This window comes from Haliotis rufescens, unplaced genomic scaffold (assembly GCF_023055435.1).
Source record: "Haliotis rufescens isolate VD_foot unplaced genomic scaffold, xgHalRufe1.0.p SCAF_9, whole genome shotgun sequence".
NCBI lineage: Eukaryota > Metazoa > Mollusca > Gastropoda > Lepetellida > Haliotidae > Haliotis > Haliotis rufescens.
Window position 1 is genome coordinate 25,379,481 of NW_025964383.1, and position 25,171 is coordinate 25,404,651.

Here is a 25,171-nt window from a genome sequence, read left to right on the forward strand (position 1 = left end):
AAAATGGTTATCTCTGACTATATACATGCTTGCACTGTTGTTTACCACAAACAGATCTTTAGTAAATACAGATCATCTCTTCTAAAAACAAATCTTTGATGCACTTGTCGCTTGTTATACTTCTTTAATCATGTTCCTCAGAAGCTACATACCCTCACTAGAGACAAGTTGTTTTTTTGTATATTTTTTTGGGAGAGAACAGCAATTTTGTTGTTAATATTTTCATTGTCTTCCATTTATCTATGGGGTCTATTTATTAGTTTGTTAATAATTCTTTCTGTTATATATACTACTCAAAACAAGTGAAAGAACACTTTATATTTTTACATGACTACAGTTAATATGTAGTGACTAATTGGTATTGCAACACATAGCCTTCCCATTGTGGGTGTTGTTTAACTTGTTTTGAGTAGTATATATATATATATATATATATATATATATATATATATATATATACTGCTACACTTTTGATAGGGATGTTTTTCATCTTTCCATGATACACCATACTGATTCTCAGAATGCTGAATGTATATTTAACTGGGATGACATATCTGATTATCCTTATCAAAAGTTGAGTTGCATATATATATTATCTCAAACTTCACTTTGGCAAGCTGAGATATCAGTTCTTTTTATGTACATTATGGTGAGTGAGTGAGATGGGTTTAACGCCGCTTTTAACAGTATTCCAGTGTTATCACGGTGTGTCAGCTTAATGTGGGAGGAAAGCCCGAAGTGATGCCGGTCTCAGACGTTTACCACTTCGATGAAACCCACGATCACGGGTATGGTGCTGACAAACCTAGAAACATAATCGGGGCGAACCAGGATTCGAACCCACAATCATAGGTTTCTGGCGTGCCCAAGGGACGCAACTCTGCACAGCGAATTGCGGCGCCTTAGACGACTGGGCCACCCGTGCCCCCTGTACGACATGGAGTAGGTGTGGCTGCATAAGCAGTATGTACAACTCCGGACTGGCTCTTTTGTTGAGAAAAAAACATGGACTGCAAAAGTGACATATAATACCAGTTTGGTGTTGATATGGATCTGAACTTCTCAAACTTCAACAAATGAAATCAAATTGAAAACAAAATCATGATCATAATCATGTACACGGTGTGAGTTTCAACACATTATACCCTATACAGCTAGAAAAATTAACAAGCTTCCATGGCATTGACTTTCTGCTATGGTGGGGAGTCAGTGTGATGAAGATTGTAACCAAATCACCTGAAGATCCATGCTTTTGATGAATCAGAAATAAATACTGTCTATTTTCAGAGAATAAATAATACATTGCTTTTAGCGGAGTAACAATTTCTCTCCTGTCACATCAGCTTCTTGATTTGACAATTGAAAACTGCATCATCTTATGCAGACGCATCAGCTACAAAATAAATGTGATAACTGGACGACAAAAACAAAATTAACACATGAACAGTTTCATGAACTAAGGGTATAATTAAACAAGACACAAGCATATTATAAACTTTCTGTTTACCGTAAGTATCTCATAGTGACCCCGACCCTTGAAGATCCGGGGTAGAATAGGTCTTCACCAACTCATGCTTGCCGTAAAAGGCGACTACGCTTGTCATAAAAGGCGACTAACAGGATCGTGTGGTCAGACTCTCTGACTTGGTTGATGCATGTCATCGATCCCAATTGCGTCGGTCGATGCTCATGATATTAATCACTGGATTGTCTGGACCAGACTCGATTAGTTACGGACCACGGTAATATAGCTTGAATACTGCTCAGTGCGGCGTTAAACAACAAACCAACCAATCATAATGACCCTGCATTGTATGAAAACAGTGAAACAAAAAAGGAAGACAACCAAGAGGTTACATGAAAAGGCACTCCTGCTGGAAGGATATTTATTACAACAACCTAAATTATAACTTTATCATAATAGTCTCAAGATATTTCTGTTATCACTTCTAAGCTACATTGGTGAGAGAGTATGGTTTTACGCCGCTTTTAGCACTATTCCAGCAATATCACACTGGGGACACCAAAAAATGGGCTTCACCAAATGCCAATGTGGGGAATCGAACCCGGGTCTTCAGGGTGACGAGCAAACACTTTAACCACTAGGCTACCCCACATTCCCTTGACCTAACAACCCAACATGATCATACTTTTCTACTCAAAGGAAGCTAAAGAAAAAACAATTGTCGGTGTTGGTTAACTTCTGAGTACGATGTATCAAGACAGCAATGACATGAAGATCCTCTGTGTAACCATGGAAAACCATGAAACGTCCATGTATCCACATGTCAACAAACAAGAAAATGTCAGACAAGTAAGGTTCGTGAGTGTTGTTGTACTTGGAGTGTCAGCTTATTATGAAAACGGGCCAAAACAATGCAGGTCTTGTGCTGATAAATGTAGAAACATATCCGTGCATACAGGGATTGAGCACCATGATCATTGGTTTCTTAGATGACCGGGACACTGTGCACCCACAGACGACATGACTATCCCTAAGACTTGATGTTTTTGTCTCCATTACTACGACAGCAGTACAGTCATCCAGAGGCAACTGGAATTAACAATCATAAAAGCATTCCATGACAGAGAGTAAGTACTGCTTTTCACCGCTTTTAGCAATATTGCTGCAAAAACACGTCTGGGGACAGCAGAAATGAGCTTCATACATTTTACTCATGTAGGGACTCGAACCCGGATCTTTGCTGTGACAAGCGAACGCTTCAATCACTAGGCTACCCACCACCCCGTCAACAGAGAGAATAGAACTTTAACCCAAGATGATCAAAATCAAACACCTCACTCGCTAGGTGAGTACAGTATTCCAGTTATATCACGGCGTGTCAGCTTAATGTGGGAGGAAAGCCCGAAGTGATGCAGGTCTCAGACGTTTACCACTTCGGTGAAACCCACCAGCACGAGTATGGTGCTGACAAACCTAGAAACATAATCGGGGCGAACCAGGATTCTAACCCACAATCATAGGTTTCTGGCGTGCCATAGGGACGCAACTCTGCACAGCGAATCGCGGCGCCTTAGACGGCTGGGCCACCCGTGTGCCTCCCCCCTTACTCGCTAGGGTCCCACGTAATGACAGAGGTGGAATAGTCAGGATGCATTACACTCGTTGGAGCTAAGGGACTGGGGTTCATGGAGAGAGCGCAGGGTTTGCTCTGCCGCAGGTGTCTCTGCAAGCCAGTCCTGTACTTGTAGGCCTTGCCACACACACAGGTGAAGTCCAGCTGCTGGTGAACAGCCTCAACATGGAGAGTCCGGGCTCGCGAGGTCATGAACATTTTACCACAGTCAGGGCACTGATGCGACCCCGTGATCTCGGGCCGTAACTCCTGCAGATGAGACATGCCAGGATGGTGTGTGCTACCAAAGTATGAACTCCTATAACCATGACAACCTGAAAGAAACAAGCACTGTCATGACTGGGGTGTTATTGGTTGGCACCAAGTGGTCAATAGCAAGAACACACACGCACTGATGAAAGTCAAAGAGTAAGAAAGCTAAAGTGAAAGCCAATGAAAAGGAAGGATAAAAATTGAATCTCAAAGAAAGCCTAAGACAGAACAGAAATATAGTCTAGATAGGACTTTAATGTATGGTTTTACATCGCTTTTAGCAATATTTCATCAATATTACTGCTGGGGACACCCAATAAAGGCTTCGCACATTGTACCCATGTGGGGAATTGAACCCGGGCCTTAGGCATGACCGGCGACACTTTACCCACAAGGCTACCCCACCACCCCTACTCTTTTCTGTAACGTCTGGGTTCATAAAAGCACGGCATTATGACATCATATGAATCGGTTCCTGTTTATGGCTTCCCACATCCTGTGTCACACAAATATCTGAACTCTATTCTTGGCGATCTTGGAACTGGCAGCTGATCAAAACCTATAGAATAATTTAACCTGACCAAAACAAAGATTCCGAAATTATTTTGAAATGAACTACAGGAAACACAAGAAACACAAGAATTAATAAGCATCAAACTAAGTTTTCTCCTTATTTCGTAATCTTCTAAGATCCAAATCCAATGATAACGAACAACCCTTGAGCAACATCAGATGATTGATAACATCACTCCTGGGGCAGGTCAAGGTGACTCCTGGGGCAGGTCAAGGCGACTCCTGGGGCAGGTCAAGGTGACTCCTGGGGCAGGTCAAGGTGACTACTGGCCACAGCTGTCAACATGGGACATGTCTTCTTGTGCCTGCTGAGACCCTGACAATAGAGATAGACCTTGCCACACACACAGGAGAACTGAACCTTATTGTGGACCGACGACACATGATTCCACCTTGCCCCGTTACTAGAGAACACTTTGTCACACACCGAACATGGAAAGCCTGTTGACATTTGATCACGATTATGTGCAAGATGGAACAAGCTATCTTTGGAAGCCAAGCTGGGCAACTGATGATCTTGGAACCTAAGTCCATGAACCTCCTCCAGACAATGGCTGGACTGGCTATATCCAGAAATGCTGTCCAAACCATGATAATCTGAAAGTAACAAAAAATTTGATCTAGTCCTTTCAAAGAAATTGGCAATTAAATTACTTTAATCTGCAACTTCCTCACATTGCACTGAACCATTCATCTCTTATTGAACAGTGTTTCATGTATTGTCTGGCCTGTCTTATTGTGCACAATATCTGATTGAAAAAAAAAAGAAACTTGTAGGTTTCTTACCACACTGGAAACAACCACCCACATCAAACACCCTTTTCAAAAATTCAAATAAAATTTTCTTCTGAAGCAAAGGAATATAACAGTTCCAACTTGCCTAGCAACATTAACAGAACTAAAAACAATTGCTCCATAAACCAGTTCAGAACCCTGTGTAAATTGAGTGAGTGAGGCATGTTTCACACGGCTCTTAGCTATATTCCAACAATATCGCCGCTGGGGGACACCAGAAATGCCCTCACACATTATACCCATGTGGTGAATCAAATCCTGGCCATTGTCGTGGTGAGCCAATGCTGTAACTACTTTGCTACCCAAAAAATCCCATGTTAAGATCATGCTGGTGTTCCAATGATATACCTGCTTGCTGTAACACAAAAACAGTCAATGCACAACAGTGAACCTTCATGATGATATCGCTCAAGATTAATGAGATGACAGTCAAGAATATGGCATCATACCACGGGCATGGTGCTGACAAACCTAGAAACATAATCATGGCGACCCAGGATTCACACCCACAATCATAGGTTTCTGGCGTGCCCAAGGGATACAACTCTACGCAGCAAATCGCAGTGCCTCAGACGACTGGGCAACCCCTGCCCCAAAGATTTCAATAGACACAATCAACCAAGTCATCAAGCCTGACCACGAGGTCCATTTCATCACCTCGTGTGAATAACAGAGGTTTTAGGGGAACTTTTCTAACCTGAAATCCCCACTGTTGACTGTGCAGGGCTTCTGTCAGATCAAACCTGAGGCTTGCAACAGCACATTGCAGCTCTTTTTGTGTCGCACGAAGCTCTGCTGATAGTTATAGACCTTGCCACAGACACAGGTAAACGAGACATTTTCATGAATGGCATTGACATGATTGCGTTTGGCTCCGTGACTAGCAAAGACTTTATGACATTTGGGACATGGGTAGCTCCCTAACGACTCAGGCCTGTTAGAGCGGGGCATCACGGGATGACCTCCATAGCTCGCCTGCCACAACTGACCACCACCTGAAAGCAACAAAAGGTTCCGTTCTAGTCGACCATCGTAAACTGTCACAACATCTCCACAAACCCACTGACCGGTCCCTGAAAAAACATTTAACGCTTGACCAAAATATTTGAAAACAAAGTTGTGTAAATCGTAAGAAAGATTGAAGGATGCTGTCATTAGGTATCATGGTTTTGACAAAAAGAAACTGGAGTCTCATGTACTTGTGGCTGGGCATTTCAAACACCTGTTGCTGATAGAATGTGAAAGCTGGGGAATCCAAATACAAAAACAAAGTCACAATTGTGTGAGTGAGTATGGTCCAACACCACTTTTAGCCAACAATATTCCGGGTATCACAGCAGTGAAACCTTAATCCCAAATCTTCTGCAAGACAACCAACTGCCAGCAAAATCATGTTTCTTTATTTGTTGCTTAAAGCCACAATCAGGTCTGTAAATAATCAAGTCTGGACCAGACAATCCTGTAATGGCCGACTCTTATCTGAATCTTCAGAGGGGTCAGCAGCCGAAGGGTGACTGCCAGCAATGTAACATACATTGCTTGGAACATTAAAGCCAGTGGACGTTTCTGCCATTTGGATACACACACGATCAACCCCAATAGAAAGTCATCTTTTCTGGTTCCTGCCACATCAGACACAACACAATGGGATCCAAAACTAACTAATGCAAACATGTCAGATTGTTACATGTATTCCAGAAATGTCTGAAGGAACAAAATCTTGTATGTGACAAGTAGAAACGTGAACATGCAACGACCACCATAATCTTAGTCCTAAGACTCGATTATTTACAGACCGCCGTCATATAGCTGGAATATTGCTGAGTGCGGCGTTAAACAACAAACCAACCAACCAACCAACCAACCAACCTAAAAGTGAATAGTGGCTGGTACTGGTTGTCACAGAGTGAATATTGCCGCTGCTGTTAGTGACATTTCAGCCCTATCACGGCGGGCTGCAAGTCTGGACCAAACAAACAAGTTACAAAAAGACACGAGAAGGAATCATGTAATGATGACACACTATCAGCCAAGTTACGCCTGACAACCCGATCCCTTATTTTGTCCTTTCTGACCTGGAATGCCATGGGGGCACAGTTACGCAATCAAAGGAAACAAAATGTAATCTACAAAATGGATGTCATTTTACGGTCTACAACACACCACATAAAGGTACGAGTATGGTTTTACTCTGCAGTTAGCAATATTCCAGCAATACAGAAGTGGCAGACAACAGAAATGGGCTTCACAAATTGTTCCCACATTGGAATGAAACGCAGTCCTTTGGTGTGACAAGTGAACGCTATAACCACTGGACTAAGCCACCGCCCCATGAAAGAGTGTTGTGGAAGGAACACACGTAATGCTGTTGACTTTTCATCCAGTTCTTGTTCCAAAATCGGGAATCAAACCAGGACAAGCAAGAAGCAGACACCCAAACCACAGGGCTACCTCTACAGCTCTAACCATGGTTGATATATCAGGAACAGCTAGCCAACTCAAAGTAGGTCTGTATAATGATCCATACACTTCCGATGACCATAAAGAATTCCGTCTTTCACGGTATTATTAAAGAAATTACATAAAACCAACTACTTCCCAACCCATAATAGAACCAAACTGTATCATCAAATGAGTGACTTCAGAGTGAATTGTATTCTCAGATTAAAAAAAACCCAACTTGCTCTTTTGACTTCTATTTTAGGATTCAAATCAACCCCAACCCCAGACCTTTTGAGGGCAACACTCAATATCATTACTACAAAACAGCTCAAAAACTCAAGATTACCAACAAAATCCCTTTCCAGATGGGCCATCAGATGAGACATCAAGACAGAGCCAATAGTTGACACTGCTTCTTGTGTCGAAGATAGCTTTGAATGTAGTTATAGCTCTTCCCACAGACACACTGGTGGCAAACCTTCTCATGAATGGCTTCGATGTGATTGCGACGCGCACTTTTACCAGAAAACACTTTGTCACATTGCGGACACGGAAAGCTTCCTGACGGGGGAGGTTCTCGGAGCCTGGGGCGGGTAAACATTTCCATGTGGAAATGTTTATCCGGTTGGAAATTGTGCTGCCGAGATCCAAATGAACTTGGCATACCATGACCATCTGAAATGAAGAAAAGAATCTAAGTCCACCATGACACCACTAACGAAGACACTGTTATTCAGCAAACTTAAATCAGGGCATGCAAACAGCCCCTTCAAGTCAAGTTAACAATGGAACGTCACTGCGATGAATGCAACCATTTATCTAGATCATGGTACAGTTTGACTGAGATATATTTCAGTCCAACATGAGTTTGGGATGTTTATACAATAATTAAAATATGCCAAAAACTTTGAACAATTTGAAACAGCAAAACGTGAAGCCAGTTTAATTGACCAACAAGTCTGGATCAAACAATACTTTGATGTCCGAGAAGCAATATTCCACAATTGTTCTTCACACATTGTAACCATGTACTGAATTGAACCTCGGCCTACGGCCTGAAGAGCGAACACTTTAACAACAAGGCTACCCCACCGCTGACATGATGTAGGTGTATGACAAACATGAACCTTTTAACTCCTATCCCCCAAAGCATCAGTGGCAGAGAGAACACGACTTCCTATGCCGGATGAAGTTTTGCTGATAGTTATACACCTTCCCACAAAGGCAGTGGTAAAAAAGTTTGTTGTGTATGGCATTGATATGTTTTCTCCTCGTGCTGTGGTCGGAGAATACTTTTTCACACTTATCACAAGGGTAACGCCGTTTATTAGGCTCGGAAGAGCCTGGGAGGGCCAAATGAGAAAGCCAAAGTGTCTGGAAATTGCCTTGAGCACTGCCAACAGAACCAGAACCATGAACATCTGAAAGCAACAAAAAAGGCAATTTCTAAACCTCGATTTCGAAGCAAATTATCAATGGCAAACAGGATATTTTAAAGGCTACTTCTACAGTTGACATTCATCCTTTCAGTTTCAACCTTCCCCAAAAGAAGCTCATTTGGAACTGAAATTGTCTGGTGACGGCCATTCCTGTTATTGCACCATTGGTCAAGATTTGGTACATCCTGTCACAACCAGAACTATGCTTCATCCAATCTTGAGAGAAATAACAATTTCCAACATGCCAATGAAGATATCAACATTAGTTTACGTCACAAGAATCTACACCTAAAATGCTCTAAAATTACCAGCTTATGAAAATTATATCATGTTCATGACCAAACCCTGTGCTCTAACCTGAATGAAGAATATCAATTACCCAAGCCTTAATTCAATATTTCGACCCGTGAAGATTCCGGGGTAGAATAGGTCTTCAGCAACCCATGCTTGCCGAAAATGGCGACTATGCTTGTCATAAAAGGCGACTAACGGGATCGGGTGGTCAGGCTCGCTGACTTGGTTGATACATGTCAATCAATGATATCAATCACTGGATTGTCTGATCCAGACTCGATTATTTACAGACCGCCGTCATATAGTTGGAATATTGCTGAGTGCGGCGTTAAACAAACCAACCAATTAGTTCAATATTTCATCTCCACAATTCACCTTCTCAAGTATCTCAACAACAAACCACCAAGAAGATCGGTTTTCATGACAATAGTATCAGTAAGACCACATGAGGCAGTGTTTCTTGTGTCGTTTGATCAATATCAAATTCAGTATTTCAAAAGTTTCACCACATCCATAACCTCTTCACAATTCCCCTTCTCAAGTATCTCAACAGTAGGTCAAGGGGCAGTAGGTCAAGGGGCAGTGTTTCTTGTACCGTCTGCAGTCTGATCAATATCTTGTTCAACATTTCAAAAGTTGCACAAGGAACAGTTTCCTTTCCACAATTCCCCTTAAAGTATCTCAAAAGTAAGCCAACCACAAAGAACATCCGGTTTCATGACAACAGTATCAGACAGATCACATGAGGCAGTGCTTCTTGTGCCGGCTGTAGTTTGATCGATAGTTGTACACTTTCCCACAGCAACACTGATACACCCGATTCTTATGGACAGCGTTAACATGCTTGCTTCTGCCGCTCGTGTCAACGAACACCTTATCACAGTGAGGGCACGGAATCCCCACCTTCTTCCTCCCAACCTGGTCAGTAAGAGCCAAACATTCTAACTGGTACTGATCCTGTTGGAAGGAAAGATATCCGCCCAATCCCTGCAAACCTGAAAACAACAAGAAGTAAGGTTCTAGTTGCTGTTGATAGTAACAAGGGGAGATGGAGCTGTTTATAAAAAAAATGGTGCTTATTGTGACAAGGTAAACTCATGTTTGGTAAAAAGAATAACCATGACCAAATGAGGTTGAAAGCGTTGGAAAATGCTCACGCATACTATTGCCCACACAACTCTTAAATGTATAAGCGTCGGTATGCTGTAAAAAGGGAGCAGGCACCCTCCTCTGGATCTGTGTATGATTTTGGCTTCATTTGATCAATTCTTGACCGTGAGTGAGCGAATGAGTATGGTTTTATGGCGCTATTAGCAATATTCCAGCAATATCATGGCAGGGGACACCAGAAATGGGCTTCAGATATTGTACCCATGTCGGGAATCGAACCCGGGTCTTCGGGGTGACGAGTGAACGCTTTAACCACTAGGCTTGAGCTTCATTCTTGACCATGAAGAATCACACTACATAACTTACTGCCTCCAGTTCATCAGAAAATCAAGTAAAGTGTATTCATATCCAGCAGTTTATGCCAAAGCAAGCAATATTCCAATGAAGAGATTAAAATGGTCTTTCCAAATTGTACCCACCAATATCAATACCTGGTTTTCTTCACCATGAACACACAGTTCCTAATCATCATAACCTGCAAGTTAGAAATGAGAACCAAACACCAAAGACATAACATGGCTAGGGAACACACAAGCCACTGTGCTACCCCAACAAATAGATTTGAGTCAGTACAGTGAAACTACCAGCAAGGAAGGGACCCGATGACAACTGTGATTACAGAATCAGTCCGGAAACATACATGGTAAATACAGATCTAGAAGGGTGAGTGAGTGAAAGATGCTTGATCCCAGTCAGCAACATTCCAGCATCACTGAAAGTTATCAAGGGTGGACCACGCAAACCAGTGAATGAAGCTATGGACAAAAATTCACATGAGACGCTATCATCACTAAGTATGACCAGCTCATTCAAGTGGCATGAGACCAATTCAACCCAGTGAGTGAGTGAGTATTGTTTTACGCCACTTTTAGCAATATTCCAGCAATATCACGGCGGTGGGACACCAGAAATGGGCTTCACACATTGTACCCATGTCGGGAATCGAACCCGGGTCTTCGGTGTTACGAGCCAACGCTTTAACCACTGGGCTACCCGACGGCCCTCAATTTAACCCAGAAAGACCCCTTGGAAACTTAGCAAAGACGTCTGTTGCCCAATACATCCAATCTTTATTTTGAGAATGAGGTGAAAACATCTTAAACGGTCATTACTCGCAAACAAAATCTTTCTTTGCAAGCTTAGACAATATGACCTCTTCATATACACATGGAGCATGTCTTCTTGTGTCTCAGATAATTTGTCTGATAGTTGTAGACCTTTCCACACACACAATGATAAAGCATGTTGTTATGTATGGCATTGATGTGGATGCGTCTAGCACTGCTATCTGCAAACACTTTCCCACACTGAGAGCATGGGAATGAGCGCTTTCCTTTGTCAGTGTGCTGGAGACCCAAACTGAAGCCTATGTTAGAATAAAACGCCCGAGGAATTCCCAACCGGTCCTGATGGGCACCAGCATAGCGTCCGAAATCATTTCCTGAAAGTAACAAAAAGTCTAGCTCTAATTTCTCAATTTACATGTTCATGGGTCAATGTTACACTGGAATGAAGATTCTATCTTGGTTGGTTAGCGGCACTGAAGGTGAGGTGAAATGGGGTTTAACGCCACGTCCAAGATTATTGCACTTATATAGCAACGTGCATGTGTGCGTGTGCGTGTACTAGTCAAGACTGATGCCTATTTATAGTGCTAACTCACTGAGATACCATGCTGCAGTTAAACATGAATACCCCACTCAGACACAGTATACTGACTCCGAGCCGACCAGTCCTTGTTTTAGCTTTAGCCCCTTAATGCCGAGCGCCAGACAGGGTAACAATAAGTACCATCTTTTAACGTCTTTTGGTATGACGCGGCTGGGGATGGAACCCCGGACCTTCCGCACTCCGGGCGGATGCTCTACCACTAGACCATGGAGGCGGTCTAGCGGCACTGAAGGGCCATGGAACAAGAATTGGCTTCAACTATTGCACTCACACTATCAGTGGTACCTTTCAGTACACAGTATCGCCATAGACACAAGCATGTCTAAACCACTGCCAAGATACAAGGGATTTCTCAGGATAGGCTTGAGAGCATGCAGATCAAGATCCTTACTTGGTTTCAGTGCATACAAAACAAGTAGGATCTACATGTGAATGAGGTTGATACATGTGACTGTCTCTAGACACCACAGAACCATCATTCAAGATGACAATCTGTTAAACATTCTCCATATAACTTAGATATGAAAAGTGTCCACTTGTTCTGCAAATCCATCCTACTCCATGCTTCCAAGGGCTACACATGGCTACTAGTAGTGGGGAGATTAATTGAGTCTGGCAGTACTAGTTTTCTCCCTGTGTGGAATTGAACCTGGGTCTCTGGCTTGATGAGTGAACACATTAACCACTAGGTTACCCCAACGCCCCTCATGACACATGAAAACAAGAGCTGTGAACTAGATTTATCTTACGCATGTTGTCAACTTGGCTTCTAACTGGTTACCATTGGCAAATTAGATTTTCGTGAAAGGGGCAGATTAAACTGATAGTATCTGAGATCTATGTTATTTTTCAAGGCACTGAGTATTAACCCCCAAGTAATCATTCACACTGGGTATTGCAGGGTATGAAACTCCCAAAATTGTCAGCCAGACCACAGGACTGGCTAGCTGAAATACTTGCCAGCCCTGACCAAAACCTGCCTGCCCACTATAATCATATGTTTCTCAGGATAATTTAATTAAAACTTTAAAACGAATTCATTGAACATGAAGTGATGCAAGAAAAGAAATAGCAAACACATTTTAGGTCAGATTTGTATTTAATATCCTAGAATACATCATGTAAATAATGCTTATCATCGGGAAATATTTAGAATATTTTTACATATGAAATATAACCCGACCGTCGGGCAGGGGGATTTGAAAATCTGGCAGCCCGAGTTGAAATCAACCCGTCTCGGACGGTCGGGCAGGCAGGTATTTCGAACACTGGGTATTGCCAGTTTTCCTTGGGTATTCAGTATATCTGTACTCCATTGAGTCCAGGCTATTGGGTTTTTCGCACCAATGAGAAATGAAGACATGTGCTGCCCCAAGTGTATAACACATCGCATAACCCACAACAGCGATATATACTGTAAATAGTGAAATCAACGCGAGCGTGAATTTAATGCGAAAAATGCGAGTGGTCTTTGCTCACATTAATGAACATCGCATTTATATCAACAATAAGACATTTTGGTTAGCAGATATACCAACTTCGACATACGCTAAAAACAAACTATGTATTCAACATCACTGTTTATTGAGCAGCACTTGTAACAAGTATATAAACAATGTCACTCAAGCACTCATTACATCCTGTGAATTGTCAGCGCTGGGGCCAAGACAAGCGTTCTACTCACTAATGTCATCATGATTGTGAATACTAGTACTATTTAGTCACGTTATTTATACCCCAAAATTGGAGGCAAAAGATTTAACTTGAGTTGGTTCAGTTTTATTGTATTTCCTGTGAACTTCCTTAATGCCACTTAACAGAATAAACACAAAAAGTATATGTCATTCTTTGGAAAACACTATGTATAGTTTTATCGGAAGTACTCTACTCAGCGCTAATAAGCGGTGCTATTTGGTGTGTGATTGGATTCAGGTCAGGTTGGATTAAGGTGAGGATTCTCCTGTATACCTGACAGAAGACATTTTCTTTACATATAGATCCACTGATTCTTGAGAGAGGGGGTGCTGCATTTTTGGCTAGGGGTCAGTGGTCGCATTCTTTTGGAGACGCATTAATTTCACGATTTACTGTACTCACTGCCAAAAGATATGCAAACCATTGAGACAGAGAAGTCAGAGCTCCAGATAAGCTTTTGGAGTTGTGGGTATTTTACCCATGCATTTTAAAATCACTGCGTATCAGCTATTCTATCTGGGTATTCAAATTTCTGTTACCCACTAGTTTTTACACATGTGGGTATTTAAGTTAAATATTTAAAAACACTATTCATCTAGTCCCTGCAAACTGGTGTTGTGTGGGTTCAAGAGCTTTATAGGACTCAAAAATACCACGATACTTCCACAAGAAAGTGTGATGGCAAATGATCATGATGTAACTGTCATCGTGGAGTTTGGCAAGGTTGACGGAATGCCCGTTTATAATTTCAAAATAAGTTGCTGATTTGCCAATCGAATACGCAGGGTTACTTCACAATATTTTGAATATACGCACAAGTTTTATTTTTGTAGCGTATCTGTAATGTTCGTTGCGTATTTGATACGCTTGGATATTATTTTACTGCGTATTTCTGCATTTCTGATGCGTTTTTTTACGCAGATACGCAGCTTGTCTGGGTCTCTGGAAGTGTGAACGTCAAGAAGAGATGTTTCCAATGTGTTCCACTAAATGAAAAAACATGTGATGTGTTCATGAGCGTCAATTCACACAACGTACCAGTATGGCCGTTAGTGCATCAAACCAATCTACCATCTTTTGAATATGATTAATTCTTCATATATTAACCAACATGTATGGTATTCACGTTTCTTTTGTTGGTGAGAACTTAACAATTGGCGAGACATGGCCTTATTCATTGCAGTAGAGATGAGGTGAAATTGGGTTCAACGTCGCGTCCAAGATTATTGCACTTATATAGCGACGTGCATGCACGTGTGTGTGTGTGGCTGCTTGTACTAGTCCGGACTGATGCCGATTTATAGTGCTAGTTCACTGAGATACCATGCCGCAGTTTAACATGGATACCCCACTCAGACACAGTATACTGACTCCGAGCCGACCAGTCCTTGTTTTAGCTCCTTAATGCCGAGCGCCAGACAGGGTAACAACAAGTACAATCTTTTAACGTCTTTTTGTAAGACGCGGCCCGGGATCGAACCCTGGACCTTCCGCTCTCCGGGCGGACGCTCTACCACAAGACCACGGAGGCGGTCCATTGCAGTAGAGATTATGTATGTGGAAGTATGTAAATAAATACAGGTATCCAAGTTGAAAAGGCAACACTGGTGTTATACAATTATGTATTTTCTTATTTTTTTCATGCATATTTGTAAACAAGTCAAAATAAGTGAAGAAGTAGGGATTTGTTTTGCATATTCTACACAAATACCCAGATTATGCCGAGTTCTGTATGGCAGTGGTAGAAATTAACATTTTTAGTCCTTATAATGTTAACATATATCCCTTAAGAAGGGCAAATTTCTTGGTTTGTTGGTTGTTTAACACCGCACTCAGACATATTCCAGATTTATGACGGCAGTCTGTAAATAATCAAGTCTGGACCTGACAATCCAGTGATTGAATGAGCATCGATTCACACAATTGGGACTGATGACATGCATCAACCAAGTCAGTGAGCCTGACCACCCAAACCCGTTAGTCGCCTCTTACAATAAGCATAGTCGCCTTTTACGGCAAGCATAGGTTGCTGAAGACCTATTCTACCCGGGTCTTCACGGGTATACTAGTCCTTATGACACCTTAACTATTAGGCAGTTTGGCAAGGACTATAGGACAAGTGCCAAATTATAACACTGCATAATGCAACCATACATTGGGATGGTAACTTTCTATATCTCAGGTCAGTCTCATGGTAATCGTATTGATACCCTTACTGCCCAATCGGTTTGCAAATGAAACCTCTGGCAGTCGGGAAAATGTATGTTTGTTCAAGGAATGTGAAATATTTGTTGGGATTTTCCATGTAAATTCACTGAACACATAAAACTACCAGTTCCACTTTACCACTGTGCCAGCTATAACTCCAGAGTGGGAGATCCCATGTCAGAGTGAGTGAGTGAGTGAGTTGGGTTTAAAGCTGCTTTTAACAGTATTCCAGTTATATCGCGGCCTGTCAGCTTAATGTGGGAGGAAATCCCGAAGTGATGCAGGTCTCTGACGTTTACCACTTCGGCGAAACCCACGAGCACGGGTATGGTGCTGACAAACCTACAAACATAATCGGGGCGAACCGGGATTCGAACCCACAATCATAGGTTTCTGGCGTGCCCAAGGGACGCAACTCTGCACAGCGAATCGCAGCGCCTTAGATGACTGGGCCACCCGTGCCCCCGATCCCATGTAAGATCTCCAATTCACACTTAATTCAAAGAGGGAGATTTCCACTTCAATATGCAGCAGTATTTTCAATATGACACATGTAACACGACTTCTTATGAGTGAGATAATTCTGTTCATAATTGTAGACCTTCCCACAAGCACAATAATATACCAACTTCTTGTGTATGGCATTGATGTGCCTCTGTCTCCCCACATTGACAGAAAACACTTTGTTGCATTGCGGACATGGGTAACTCTTTTTCTTTTTTTGAACAGTATTTTGAGTTGTGTATGAGTGAATATCTGGCAGGAATGATTCTTGCGGAACTCCAGAGTATGTTCCCAAACCATGAAAATCTGAAATCAACAAAAAAGAATCTAGTTCATGAACTCCAAAAGAAAAGCCGAACGGATTGCAATGATTAAAACTTTTAATTGAAAATGGTCATTTACATAAGATTGTATTATGTCAATATTACAAAACATTCTATTAGCGATACACCATGATACAGTTCATTTCCCATCAACAGATTCGGCCAGGAAAACTTGTCAACGTAAAAACGGAAATTAAAAGCCACTCCAGCTAGTTGATATGCAGATCCTCTACATGGATCAAACACATATAAAACAGACATCACTATCTATATAACATCCTTCACAAGCAACAAATACACCTAACACAGACATGACTCTCTGTATGTCCTTCACATGGAGAAACTCAGCATGTAGACCTAGCATTGGAGTACCAGAGCAAGAAAATGACATGTAACCTCCATCAACACAGGTTGTACTCAGTTCTCTATCCCAGGAATTTGCTCCTCGTTCACGGGACACTTGTAAAACTTGACTGAGCAGCCAGTTTATGGCACTTTTCACATTATTCCAGCAAAATTTATAGAGAGAGACACCAAGGACAGCCTTTACACTTTGTTGGAACAGAACCCTGTCACAAAATTAACAACCGCCTAAAGCCTAACTCACTTCCAAGTTATCAGGAGATTCTGCAAGAGCTATCTCCAAATTAACAACCACTTAAAGCCTAACTCACCTCCAAGTTATCAGGAGATTCTGCAAGAGCTATCTCCAAATTAGCAACCACCTAAAGCCTAACTCACCTCCAAGTTATCAGGAGATTCTGCAAGAGCTATCTCCAAATAAGCAACCACCTAAAGCCTAACTCACCTCCAAGTTATCAGGAGATTCTGCAAGAGCTATCTCCAAATTAGCAACCACCTAAAGCCTAACTCACCTCCAAGTTATCATGAAGAGTTATCTCTAAATCTCTTTAAACTGAACTTGTTCAAGTGGCAATAATTTTGATCAAATCGGATGTGATATGTTGATTTTACGTCAGATGAGCCCGATAAACTCAATCTATGCATCATCACTAACAGATTCACAGAAATCACACTATTTGCAGTGGTTGACAATGATAAAAGGTCAAGATTTAGTCACCAGACTCAAATATAAAAGAACAACCATCAAGGTCCACAAGAACCCCCTTCATTTCGAAAAGAAAACCTTTCCCTGTTGCCGAATGCAAGAGACAAATTTGAGGTCAGCATATGTTCATTTTGTATGACTGACATTTGCTTCATGACTTCAGTGAGTGAGTTGAGTTTTACTCCAGCTTCAGCAAGATCACACCAAGAAAAGAGTTCCTCGAAGAGCCAGACACATCATATTCTAAACAGTCATATTGCCAGTTGTGCACAAGTAGCATGTTTTCTTATGCCGGAGATAATTCTGCTGGTAATTGTACACCTTCCCACATATGCAATAATACAACAGCTTGTCATGGATTGCATGGATATGTCTTAATCTGGCACTACTAGCAGTGAACGATTTGTCGCACTGAGGACAAGAGAAAGATTTCTTTGTATCAGATCGTCTCTGAGGTCTACGTTCAGTCCTGTGTGTTAAAAAGCCCTGCTGGGGACCCTCTTGCTCAGCCTCTACAAATGTGCCCAAACCTGAAAACAGGAAAAAATTGTACTTGTCCACTATCTCGTTATCAGAACAGAATATGTCAAACAAAAACAATGTACAACATACTGCAAGGGAATTAAGCAAAGAGCATTTGGTCACGGAATCTTGATCAAGCATGGCTTCTGTTCCTCAGCCTGCTATAGCTGATTTCTATTCGTTCATCGGGGTAATCAAACATCCTCTGTGAGATTCAGTCTACATGTAACTTTCCCCCCAAAATCAGTTTCATTGTAAGAAGGAAAGAATGTTTAATTGTTTGGATGAACATAGGTGGTGTGACCACAACACAATCACAGTCGATCTGAACCAAGGACAACTACCTACAGTATTCTGCTCTGGGAAAGTTTAAGGTGGATCAGGGGACTCCTGAGCAATGTGATCTCCAAAAGAATTTGCCAACTCTTGCTGGTCATTTACAGTCATGCACATTTACAGTCATGCACATTCACAGTGATCTCACAGCAGTGTTCAGTTGCTTCCATGGTCATCCAAGTTTGTTGATGTGAGGATATATACATGCAGTCATTATGCACTGATGACAATGGATGCCAAGAGTTACTTTGCTTTCCTTGCATGAACATCCCAATTCCATTGATCTATGTGTAAAACAAGAACTTACACACACAGATGACAATGAAGACAGTGTTACTTCACTTTTCTTGTATGGCCTTCACAATCAGTGTTTCCTCAATCTTTGCACCACACTAGAATCTTGCCACACAGGAGACTCACTGTGATATGAAAGTGTTCCAAGGTCACAAAACACCACACACAAGACTCATTGAAACTTGAGTGTTTCAAGGTCACGAAATACCATAAACACAAGACTCATTGAAAATTGATTGTTCCAAGGTCACGAAATACCATAAACACAAGACTCATTGAAAATTGATTGTTTCAAGGTCACAAAACACCACACACACAAGACTCATTGAAACTTGAGTGTTTCAAGGTCAAGAAACTCAACACTCACAACATGTGAGAATATGAACTAAAAACTTTGATGGCTATTGACTTCCTTTCACCTAGTATGAACACAAGAACCACTGACCATCAATACAACTCCATGAGTTCAACATCTGCAGCTTTGCTGACTTCTATTTGTGCTAAACAAGCCGTTGAAGTGTCTGTCTCGATTTTTGTTACCGTTTGTTTGGGGTTTAATGCAGCACTCAGCAATATTCCATCTTTATGACAGTGGCCGGTAAATAATTAAGTCTGGACCAGACAATCCCCACCAACAGGGCACAATGACACGCTATCAACCTAGTCACCAGCCTGACCACCCGATCCATTGGTTGCTTCTTACAACCAGCATAGGTTGCTGGCCACCAATTTTAACCTGGAATCCTCATGGGAATCTAGAGTTGGGTCAAAAGCTGACCCACTGTCCTCTTAAACCCTCTGATCACACAATCACAAAGCATCAATACCTTCTGGAAGACAATCTAGTAACTACAAATCACTTCGAGTGAAAGTTTTGGGGCAACATTGTACAACAACTGAATTTGTCTATCTCAAGACAGCTCCTATGTTCTTGTTCAAATGTCCCATGTTATTTAAACGTTTTTGAAGAAACATCTCCTAACAACCACTGTATTTGACAATTTCTAAATAGTTCCTGACATTAGCCACTATTCCAAAGCCTGAGTTTTGTAAAATTATTTTCACTCAAGTAAGATCAGCTGATAAAACTCCATGTGATAACACCAAAACGTATTGAAAATGGCTCAGAGCCAAGTTCAGGCTTGTGGACCCTGAAGTTTTTGGCACAGAAAAATGATGTTCAGTTTTTCTTGTTCATGTGCGATTTGATCACTTTCATTTGGTGTTTAATCTGGACTGCAGTGATGCATGATACAACGAGCAGTTTTTCTTGTTCATGTGCGATTTGATCACTTTCATTTGGTGTTTAATCTGGACTGCAGTGATGCATGATACAATGTGCAGGTTTTCTTGTTCATGTGCGATTTGATCACTTTTATTTGGTGTTTAATCTGGACTGCAGCGATGCATGATACAACGAGCAGGTTTTCTTGTGGCGAATGTAGCTCTGCTGATAATTGTACTTTCGTCCACAAACACAGTTGTAAACCAAATTTTCATGTATAGCATTCACGTGTCTCTGGCGTGCACTGCTGTCGGTAAACATTTTGGTACATTTGGGGCAGGGAAAGCAACGTTTAGATGTTTCGGTGGGTCTTAGATTGCTAGTGTGTGCTCCATAATCTGGCAGGAGACTTTCCTGGAGAGGGAAATATGTTGCCAAACCAGTCATATCTGAAACCAACAAAAAAAAACTGCTACAGAAATAGTTTCTTTATTTCAACTTTCATTTTCATATTATTTACATGTACAAGTAAAAAATTAGAAAGGTCCTTAAAAAAAAGGATAATTAATGTTATACCGGAACTGTTATTCCGGTCAAATTTGGCTAAACATCCTCTGCCAAACAATCCTGAATACTGCATGTGCTAAGTTGGTTGGTTGGTTTGTTGTTTAACGCAGCACTCAGCAATATTCCGCGTTCTCATTGATCATGTCATTCAGATCAAGGATGAAACCTGTTTTTCTGAAGTTGAAACGAGTCAACCCACATTGATGGAGCTAAAACTTGATAATTATGTTGTTGATCTTGATAACGATCAGGTCTTTTTGGTTCCATCATCTGATCTCCCCTTTTGTCACTGACAATGTTGCGAATACATTTATGACATAGCCCGTAGGTCTATAACTCTATAACTACTTTATCAAAAGCGTCGATTCACCACAACGATGATGTTTGTTTGTTTGTTTGTTTGTTGTTTAACGCCGCAATCACCAATGTTCCAGCTATATGACGGCGGCCATAAATAATCGAATCTGAACCAGTCAATCCAGTGATTGATATCAGGAGCATCGATCCGCGCATGTACTGACTTGTTTGGGTTATTGGGTTATTATGCTAAGAGTGGCAGTGGAGTGCTCTATTTGTATTTGTTTGTCACGCCAAAGACCTGTTCTAAGATTCACAAGTGTATAATGAGTGAAGCACTTTTCTGGCCGCTTTTAACAATACCAATTATGGTTGAATTCTAGTTTCCTTTTTCTTGCCTACAACTTGTACACTATTCAGGTTCTAAACATTATTTTGGAATAAAGGAACATTCCCTATCTCATCACATGACAAGACTCGACAGAAACTGATAACTACAACAAGGAAACACCACAGACAAGGAACTATCTAAATAGCATGCGATCATTGGTCATTTATTTAGAACTCATACTCAGAGGAAATTCAATAATCACTGACTGCTTTCACAAGCAGATGTGCCTCGATCTTAGAGGTGAGGTGTGGTGAGATTCAATGGGGTTTAATGTCGAAACCAAGATTCACAGCAATGGCATGGAGCAGTATCACATATTAACTTAAAGTCAGTGGTATGCTGGCCAAACGATCACAAGATCCTCAAATCTCTGTGCAGAGTTGTGTCCCTTTGCAATGCCAGGAACATCTTGTCATGAGTTTCCACATAATGAACCTAGGTATATCAGCATCACATTGCGGGTAAACTGGTTTGCAACACCAAGATGGAACACTGTTATCTTAACAAAACTGTTCAAATCAAAACACAAACAAGAACAAACAATGGAGAATCTCAATTCAAACACACTCAAAAATAGTGAGGGAAAAGGTCTGTAGGCATTATTTTTTCTGTAAGAGTTCTACATCCGACAAGGAGAAGTTTGTACAAGGGTTTGCTAGAAGTGATACCATGGGACAAGTCTTTCTGTGGCGGCCATAACTCTGTTGGTAATTGTACTGTTTCCCACACACACAGCTATAAATCAAATTTTCATGTTTGGCTTTCACATGTCTTTGTCTTGACCTGCTGAAAGCAAACACCTTGGTACATTTTGGGCAAGGAAAGCATTTCTTAGAGGCCACTGTTTGTATTAGCTTGCTACGGTTTGCTCCGTGGAGGATAGTCTCTCGAGCCAAACCATGAATATCTGAAATATAGAAAAACAGAGTCTCTAAGCCTCTACAAGCAACACAAATATTTTACGAAGCTGAACATGATATATTTATCCTCATTTCAATCTACACGATCAAAACAAAATAAGGTTGCAAGATCAGAGTTATCCCCCTTCATCTTGTTAGAGTGACTGTTGTCACAGTAAATCATGGCAAACATGATTTGATGAACAATGAATTACAACTAATCAAAAGGTGTGTAACTTAACAAATGTTGACTGAGGACAAATGCCAAACAGTACGGGGGATGAAAAATAAATTGTCAAATATTCAGCCTGTGAGATCTGAAACCGGCTGGTAACTTTTTAGGCAAGATAGTCTCAAATGCAGCTGGGCTATTTCCCACAAGCCTCAGCAGCCTCAAATAACTTCAACATAAAAAGCATCTTATACAATGAACTACCTTCGTAGCAACAGTCAATATTTGTGCATTATACAGACTCCGATCCAACCAGACTTTATCTTTGCCCCTCAATGCCGAAAGCCAGGCAGGGTAAGAACAAATACCATCTTTTAACGTCTTTTGGTATGACGCAGCTGGGGATCGAACCACGGACTTGCCGCTCTCCAGGACAACCATTATCCATTAGACCACAAAGATAGTATGCCTCAACCAGAGAAAGCTGTAACATGGATGAAATAACTGACGAAAAAAGCAGCCACACAATCTGTATGGGCATGGTGTCTTTGGGATGTGTGTGCAAGAAAGTATCAGTCTGGACAAGCTTAGGGATATGTTCCAATTGCGTGGATCGATGCTCATGATGTTAATCACTGGATTGTCTGGTCCAGACTCGATTATTTCCGCCGTCATATAGCTGGAATATTGCTGAATGCGGCGTAAAACAACAAACAAACAAACAAAAGAAGCCAATCATGATCTGTCCAGTACTGATGAAGCATGTGACTGAAACACAAGTACTAAGCGTCCTTTTAAGCACCAGGCAGGGTCAGTGCTGATTAGTCTGTTGGAATCTCAGTGCTTCAGAGTGACCCCTGAATATTGAAAGTTTGCTTGCCTTGAGTATGGTTTTACGCCACTTAGAGCAATATTCCAGCAACATCATGGCAATGGACACCAGAAATGGGTTTCACACATTGTGCCCATGTGGGTATCCTTGCTGTTAACAAAGAAGTCTCACTTTTCTATTGTTTGCCTATTGGTGTTCACTTGTAGAATGTTTGCTGAGAAGAACTGTAGTGATACCATAATATTGTAATATATCATAAAATAACATATGAAGCTGCAACCATATTCCTTTGGATAACATTTAGGAATACGACTATAATGAACTGTTTATATTTGTTGCATTATATCAGCTATTGTACATTTCATATCAATGGCACTGAGTATTACGTTCACTTCAGTGGCATGCTAGCTCAATGATCTCAACAACCTCAAATCTCTGTGCTGAGTTGTGTCCCTTTGCGAAGCCAGTAACATCTTGTCATGTCTTCAATTTCCACACTCTGAACCAAGGAATGTCAACATCACACAGTGGGTTTTAAAATGGAAGTGTCCACAACCTGTGCCACTTTGAACTTGTTTGCAAAACCAAACTGACCCACGGGGATATTAATGAAACTGTTCAAAGCAGAACAAATCCAGCTCACTTCATACAATGATACACTTGAGAGAATCTGAATTCAAACACACTGAAAAATTAGTGAGGGAAAAGTTCTTTCAACAGTGAGGTCATTATTTTTTCTGTAAGAGTTCTACATCTGACAAGGAGACGTTTGTACAAGGGTTTGTTTGAAGTGATGCCATGGGACAAGTCTTTCTGTGGCGGCCATAACTCTGTTGGTAATTGTACTGTTTCCCACACACACACCTATGAATAAAATGTTCATGTTTTGCTTTCACATGTCTTCGTCTTGTCCCACTAAAAGCAAACACTTTGTTACATTTTGAACAAGGGAAGCATTTCTTAGAGGCCTCTGTTTGTATTAGCTTGCTACAGTTTGCTCCTTGGAAGATAGTCTCTCGAGCCAAACCATGTACATCTGAAATACAGAAAAACAGAGTCTCTAAGCCTCTACAAGCAACATAAATAATTTTTTACGTTGAACTATATATTAATCCTCATTATCATACCTCAATGTCAGAATGATGAGATCTGATTTATCCACGTGATCTTGATAAAATACTGTGTAACCCGACTTGGAGGTAACACATTTCTCAGTGGGAGAAAAAATCTCATACCCCGCCTCGAGCAATACAGGCTGCAAGTGGATTTCTGAAGGGCAGAATAAATCCTGATACATCGCTTCAAAGCAAAAAGCAGCAGGCTTTTTCCGAGTCAATGGAAGTCACGTGACACAGCGCAAGTTAACCTCAGTTCAATCGAACAGCTGTTTTCTATGTTTAATTTGTGGATATTCTTTTACAGGTCACATTAAAACATGGTGGTATAAAACCCTATGTACCCCTCGTGATTCTACAACTCATATTTCGATCATCACAAAATGAGATTGTTCAGAGATCAGAGTTATCCCCCTTCATCTTGTTTGAGTGACTGTTGTCACAGTAACCTTGTGTACAGCAAAAAAATAACAACCAATCAAAAGCTGTGTTACTTAAAAAACTTTGACTACCCATGTTTAACATTACGGAGATGATAAATAAAACATCGCATATTGAATGTAGCGTAATTTGAAACTGGCGAGTAACTATTAAGGTTAGACCAGAGCCAACCTGTCCAGCTGTATTTTGAGACACGGATCATACACGGATCAGGAGCCACAGATAACAACACGGAAGCATCAAAAGGCAATGAACTATCTGCAAATCAAGTCATCATTTTTGATAATAACTGACCCTAAAAAATTTGTATTGAGAGGAAATTCAATATTCACTGACCAGTCCTTGTTTTATTCCCTGAATGCCGTTCGCCCAGCAGTGAAACAAGAAGTGACAACTTTTAACATCTTTCGGGATGACGCAACTGGGGATCAAACTTATACCTTCCACTCCCCCGGCAGACCACTATCCACTAGACCACGAAGGTGATCTGCCTTAACCAAAGAAAGAATTAATATGAATCAGGTACCTGATAAGCAAGCAACCACAC

The 25,171-nt window shown here is 41.2% G+C and overlaps 1 protein-coding gene across 38 annotated transcripts in view; it reads right to left on the bottom strand.

Moving 5' to 3' along the window:
- LOC124128451 (zinc finger E-box-binding homeobox 1-like) overlaps positions 1 to 25,171 on the bottom strand; it is a 116,185-nt gene that overhangs the window by 69,917 nt on the left and 21,097 nt on the right. For 2 of the 38 annotated variants that reach the window (XR_006860206.2, XM_046491996.2), the window contains one exon: positions 22,079 to 24,104. The exons of 16 other annotated variants lie outside the window; for them this stretch is intronic. Coding sequence is in view for 13 of the 22 variants with exons in the window: in XM_046491996.2 (XP_046347952.1) it covers positions 23,797 to 24,104 (308 nt within the window). In the remaining 9 variants the exon portion in view is untranslated. 20 more of the 38 variants (XR_006860245.2, XR_006860211.2, XR_006860236.2 and 17 more) reach the window with 20 other exon arrangements.